Genomic DNA, 6,724 nt, shown 5'->3' with positions numbered 1-6,724 from the left:
AGGGGATGGGAAGAGTATGCACAGCTCCTGGAAAATAAATTCCTTGAATGTAAAGGAAAACCAAGTTTTTCTATGTTTAATGTTTTTTGTGTGATAGTGGCAACTGTAACAAATGAGTTGGAAATAGTATGATGACACCTGAACTTTGAGAACTGTTTGGTTAATACTTGATACAGCAAGCTTTTCCAGTCAGCTTATGCAAGGAAGTGTGGCTTTTTTGCTGAAGGGTAAAAATTATTAAAATAGAAGAAGTTTTGTTACAGACTATTTTTTTAGGCAGAAAACTGCTTAGCATTTAAAGTTTCTTGAATAGATTTTCATATATAAGCATTTTAACTCAACTTATGCTAAGGCCTATTAGAAAACATTTTTTTTCTACTAGCAGCATGGGTTAATTTTTAGCCTGTGTGTAGGTCCATTGGAGGATTTCTTCCTAAGAGTTGCTAAAAGATGTAAAATTTTTTTTTCAAGTTGTTAAGGACAGCAAACCAATTAAAGATGTTTACACTCAATTAGAGTGCTTTGTCTGGGGACCTTTCTAAAAGAACAAGTCCAAAAAATTATGTTAAAAATGGCAGCAAATTGGATGCCAAGTAGACCTAAATTTCCACAGCTGTTCACAGCATACCTATACAGGGCAGGCAGTGGTTGGTTTGCATAACCTTCCTCACACTGTGTGTCCTTTAATCTTTGTGTCTGATTGTGGCACTTAGAAGAAATATCTTTTGAGAAAATGTAGTAATTGTGTTTCTGTAGTCACCAGATAATACCTGGACTATATTAAAAAAAACAGAACTGTGGTAGCACTTTCTGTGATGCAGGTGTATCCAGGTAGGAGTTGAAATAAAATGTGATTTCACCTGATGATACCTGAGCAGCAGGCTTCATCCTTCTCTCTTCTGCCCCATGGTAAAAAGAACTGGTTTTTTTGCCCCGTGAAGGGTGGAGTGCAACCGCTAGATTCAAAAATGCATCTGTTCTATTCGTGCTTTATTTTGGTTACCCAAATCCAAAAATAAGACTTTCCAGTACTGATCTTTGGATGGACCTCTGTTCAACAGTTGCTGCAGTTTTCACAGCTGTCTGAAATTGCCCTCCTGTATCAAAGAGGATGCAAAGGTGGGGCTGGGGCTGTCTCATTTCTCCATGGCTGGCTTTCTCTACTGCACTGCAGTTGTGCCATGACTGACCCAGTACACTGGGGTATTTCATACACTGAAACGTGCCAGCAGAACTGGTGATCAGTCTCTCCATCTAAGAATAGCAGGTTTGGTTATTACCTTTAGGGACACTTGAATCCTCTCAGATGGAGCAGAGTTGTCCTACAGTGTAAGGCAGCTTGTACACAATTCTAATAGAGAGAAAGAGGAGGCCACAATCCCTCTAAAGTGTGCACGTGTGTGTGTGTTCTTTAAGGATCCTGTCTTCTGTAAGCAAGGCTAGAGGATCCAGCTGCTCAGAAAACACAGCTTCTAGATCATTCATTAGAAGACATTTTCTCATATATAATACATTTGCTCATATGTTCTGTTACCTTGTTCAGGAGAAAGTATGAGTTTTAAACCGTCTTGTTTAAAGATGGTTTTTGACAGTCACTAAGCAGAAGGGAAATAATCTGCCCAGTGATCTTGGCTTTTGTGAATCCAAGGAAGGGCCTGGTTTTTATCTGGAGTTCAGGATTCCACTTGTGTCAGATAAATTAATTTTAAGTTGAAATTCACAACCCTTACCAGCCTGGACAGGACTTAATTCATCAACATGAAGTCTTCATTCTGTAAAATGTGGTTGTATTACCTTTCAAACACATGCCTCTGGAAATGGATCTTGAGATATTAGTCATTCATATAAACAAACCTGAGGAGTTTTACTTCTTTTAAGCATGATTTTTTACAGCTGTATATTAGCTTCTCTTTCACTAGATCATCACTACTCTTGAATTCTTTTACCTTTTCAAAGAGTTGGGGATGATTTAGTTACAACCTTAGTATAAAAAATTTTTCATAATGTCATTGAAACAATACTCACACCTTTTATAGCAGAAGACACATGTTCTTAAAAACTGCTAACAGCAAAGTTGTGTAAAAATTACTTAACATTGTGATATGATGGCCTTTCTCATCACTTTATCTTTTTTCTGATATCCTTTGTAATCCAAAACTGCTTTAGTACATGATGCTTGTGTGATGAATTTTAATCAAACTTTATGTAGTAGAGCCCTTCAGAATATTTTTTTTCCTCCATTTGTACTGTGCTAATGACTTTGGAATTTAAAGGTCACTGTAAAGCACAATATGTTGGCTGAAGGAGCCCATGCAATTTTAATAGTGCTTAGCAGGCTGGTGAAAAGAGCAGTCTTTAACAGTGTGCATGTTCTGTGGGAGTTACTGCTTTTTGATGTGCAGACATTGAAGGAAGAATGCCAGTGGACTGGAAAGTTGTTACAGCTTAATGATATCCTGCAGTTCAATAAATGCCAAGGCAAACCAACCGTGTTCATTTTCAACCTAGGATAAATTGATTTTGTGATAATTTCTTACATGATTAAATAATGTCTTATGTCAATATGATTATTTTCTCTTGCTACTCATGTAACAGCTTGTCTATGGAAACTTTTCCTTTTCAGTGCACTTTTCTTTTGCTCTGAGAATTTTATGCACCATGAGCAGGTATATAGCAATGAAATGTAATTAAAAAATTGTTGTCCGTGTGGGTGGGTTTTTGTTTTCATCTTCCCCCTCCCCCCCTCCTTGCCTCCATGCCATCAATTCAATCCAGCATTAACCAGCCTCAAAATAACAAGATATTTAAGGGAGTGGGTTGTTTGGGTTTTTAGGAGATATTCTCAGGATGTCTAGGGATCAGCATTCTGCTACTGGTGGTGGGTATAAGCTTAGGCCTAAAGCGCAGCATTAAGATTTGGTAAGATATTTCAGGAAAGAATGCACATTGCAAATGTCAACATATTGTTATGCAGAAGTAAAATAAAAATTGCCTAGAGAATGTTCATTGCTTAGAAGTTGTAGCACATGGAAAATAAGCTTAGAATGTATTACTTTCTTTTTAAAAAAATTTAGTGTTAAACATAAAACTGCCCAAACCAATGTAGTTTTCTCTGCCCTCTAACTTCATTGCATCTTTTTTTTCCTTTTCCTTGCAGAACAGTAGAATATATAGTTTCATATGAACTATGAATGTTCAGTCTGTCTGCCAGCTTTTAATGAAGTATCTTTGCAGGGAAGAGAGATAACTTAAAAGAAATTAAATCCTCCATTTTGTGAGGTGACATGCTTTGAAGTTTTGGTTTTTTTTTTTTTGATGTGTTCATATGATCTTTCCAACAAGCTGAATTTGACCTAGGTAAACTTTATTTGTCAACTTAAAGGTTTAGAGCACTCCTGCCCACTCTGATTAAAACAAATACAGTATCATCTGTTTGACTGCCAGCTCCCCATGAGTGCTGCCTTTTGAAGATACCTGGTTTGTTTTGTTGAAGTTACTACGTACATTACAATATTTCTCATAAACTGAAATTGCATTGGTAGTGCTTTGGGTGTATTAAATAGAAATTCAGCTGAGGTAAGCAGCATTGATTGGGTAAGCAGTGGCAAACACTAACTGAACTGTGTCTTTAGTGGCACATGGAAGGGTTTCCTCTTAACTTAGTCGCTCAGCACTGTGCTACAGCAGGCAAAAGCATTTTCCTTTGCTCTCTCTAGATTTTTTGGTTTACTTTTTTGTGCTGACATGTTGAATACTGTTTTGTTGTTGGAAGGAGATAATGAAAACTGGTCATAGAATCATAAATTATGTGGGTTGGAAGGTACCTTAATCTAGTACCATCCCCACTGGCAGGAACACTTTCCACTAGACCAGGTTGCCCATCCAGCCTGGCTTGAGCCAGCCCATGGCATTGATAAATTGCCATGTACCAGCTCTTCTCCTGTGGTGCTATGTACTGAAAAAATCAAATCATTATGTGCTTCAAAATACAGTAAGGGCACAACATGTTACCTGCCAAGTGCATTAAGGAAACAATTAAATTGATCTCTTAAATTCTGTTTTGTTCTTCCCATTTCAGTTTTTTTAGAGAAAGTTCCCATTTTGTGTTTTCCATAGTGCTGGATTTAGGCAAACAGTAGGTTTTGGGAAAGGCTACAGTACACATCACTGAACTCTGTCTGTCTGGTACCCCTTTCTGGGGGTATTTTTTTGTGTCTTTCTGTTTCTCATATGTCTTTTTCCAACCTATACATGTCATTTGGCTCATTTAAATAAATACACAGGGAAAAATACAATTCAGTGGAAATCCACTATAAACTCCAGAGTTTAATGTAGTGGAATTGTAGTGAATCATGTGATTTAAAAGAAAGAAGACATTAGAGTAACAGATGTACAGATAGTTTATGTGGATTTAACTTCCTTTCTTCCTAGTATTTCCTGTGATTACTGATTTTGAGATATGACCAGGAATTAAGTGTAATGCTTTGGGCATATTGTAAATGAACATGGTTTGTAACTGGATAGAGCTGGTGCTGTTGGACAGTCTGAAATGGTGCTGTATCAGAACACAAGTTCCATCTTCCTGCTTTTAGTGTGTAAATTGTGTGTATATCTGTAATAGAAACCTTACAAGATCTGTCAGGGAATGGAAGAATTTCATATTTACAAACCTAAGCTGGTTGAAACTGTTCTCATCTTGGGAACAAATAGTGAAGGGTTTTACAAACACCTACTGAGGGAAGAGAAAAATATGTGAGAATTCTTGTGCTTTATTTTGGAATTTGAATGCCCAGACTTGTCTTCCTCTGAGATAAATAATTTAACTTTATGAACATCAACAAAGGGAACTTAATGCTTTCAGCATATTATAATACTAAAATAACAATTTTTCAGCAAAAGTTTTTTTTTTTATAAGCAGCATTTCAACCAGTAACTTTGATAAACTTGAGATTGCCATGCCAATTTCCATTAGTGCACCATGTATGCATTAAATATACCCAAAGAAGTGGAGTGTACCTATGCCAGGTGTGATGGCAGTGTCTAGAGTAACGCACTATTGGAAGTAATATTTTTACTTTGGTCACAGTGTGGATAGGGCAACTGGTTTGATTTTCAAGAAAATTCTAACATTCCAGTTAAAAATCAGTTTTAGTTTCATGCTCAGTTGGTATTTGTACCTCAGACATAAGTGTAATAGCTTTGTGTCTGAATTGTCTGCTGTGTTTGAAAAAATACTGCATTTTTTGAACAAAGTTTCTTCTTAATTCTCTTCGTTTCTTTTTGCAAAGTAATACTGAATTTAATAGGAAACTGTACTTAGTTGATTGTGTCAGAGCTTTGTGCGGATTTAAATTATTCAGTCTGTAGTAAAACTTGCCTGAGTTATTTTCAGGTAAATATCTGATTAATTCTAAATTCCCTGTGGATTTCTGTAGCCCAGAGTCCCGTCTGTTTTAAAATAAATACATTTAAGAAAAAATTCTATGCTTCAATGGATTTTTCAGACAAGGACTGAAGCAAGTCCTTATAAATAGCAGAGTTCATAAACCGTGGGTAAGAGTCTCTGTGCATTAAGGTATAAATTTGAAGCTGTGCATCATCAAAGGTGTGTTGTGAGGGTTCCAGCATATTTCGGTTAATAACTTCTCTTACTCTGGAGTCCAGACTGACCTGTGTGTTAAAATAGAAAGTCATGTAAATAATAGTGGTGAATAGTACAGGTGGGGTCTTATTTTTCTTTCACTGGTTGAAAAAAACATCTTTTTTAAGCATTTCAGCTGGTGTCCTACAAGACTGTAAAAATTGCTAAATAAACATGCAAAAAATTATTCTGTTAAAATTTGAGTGGAGTAATATCTTGAGTATGGGTAATGTCCTCACTGAGGTACCTTATTGGAACAGGGCTGTCTGCAATCCCATTATTACTGAGACCGATGGGTTATTTCCAGACCAACTTCCTGCTCTGTAGTAGAGAGCATTTGTAATTTTTTGTGACAGTTCATTTCCTGGAGAGTTGGTGCTGTTGTAAAGAGACTGAGTTTGGAGTAAGAGTATGACGCAGGTGGACAATGTAACCTGGGAAGCTGTTTCTTAATCAAATTGCTGTTAAAAAGCAGAGTGAGTTGATGTGAACCACAGGTAGGGCTATATAATGATTCCATACAACATACAGTAATGTAATTTTTTTTTCCTGCAGGTCCTATGTGTCTGTAGAGAGTTACTAGTATTGCAGGAACAGACTGGGTAGATTTAAACAGCATTTTTATAAGTATATAAGAACAGCTGGCACAAAAAGAAAATTAAATTGCAATTTTGCAAGGATGTTGAAAGGTTTAAAATTCTAGCCTGCTTGGCAGGATTATATTCAAACTGTACTGAGGTGTCTTTGAAACTTGACATATTTGCTAACAGCAAAATAGTTTTGAAAATTTTGGGGAAGTCATTGTGTTTGTTCTATGCCATATTTTGTCAGCTGCTCTATGAGAAATTTGTCTTTGAAAATGACACTTTATTTGTGGTTACTGTGCTTTTGGAGAAACGTATACACCCTCTTCCGAGTGTAACAAGAAAAGGAACTGATTTGTCCAACAAATAAAATTTGAGTTGGGCAAGGATAATGTGATCAGCCATATATTTGTGCCTCAAACTAAAAATTCCACATCAGCATGCCAGGGTAACATAGGAAGAACTTCCTTCCAACCAGTGAAAGTAGTTTTGACCATGT

The 6,724-nt window shown here is 36.5% G+C and overlaps 1 protein-coding gene across 2 annotated transcripts in view; it reads right to left on the bottom strand.

Moving 5' to 3' along the window:
* Positions 1-4,753: 4,753 nt before the first annotated feature.
* Positions 4,754-6,724, bottom strand: part of RGS20 (regulator of G protein signaling 20) — a 34,497-nt gene continuing 32,526 nt past the window's right edge. Inside the window, exon 5 of one of the 2 annotated variants that reach the window (XM_030968700.1) lies at positions 4,754-5,670. In XM_030968700.1, the coding sequence (XP_030824560.1) occupies positions 5,482-5,670 (189 nt within the window). In that variant the 3' untranslated portion in view covers positions 4,754-5,481. The remainder of the gene's footprint in view (positions 5,671-6,724) is intronic. The other variant, XM_030968709.1, reaches the window with a different exon arrangement.

Source organism: Camarhynchus parvulus, chromosome 2, assembly GCF_901933205.1.
Source record: "Camarhynchus parvulus chromosome 2, STF_HiC, whole genome shotgun sequence".
In the NCBI taxonomy this organism is placed as follows: Eukaryota; Metazoa; Chordata; class Aves; order Passeriformes; family Thraupidae; genus Camarhynchus; species Camarhynchus parvulus.
The sequence above is the reverse complement of the archived record's forward strand: the minus strand, read 5'-3'. Positions and strand labels throughout refer to the sequence as shown.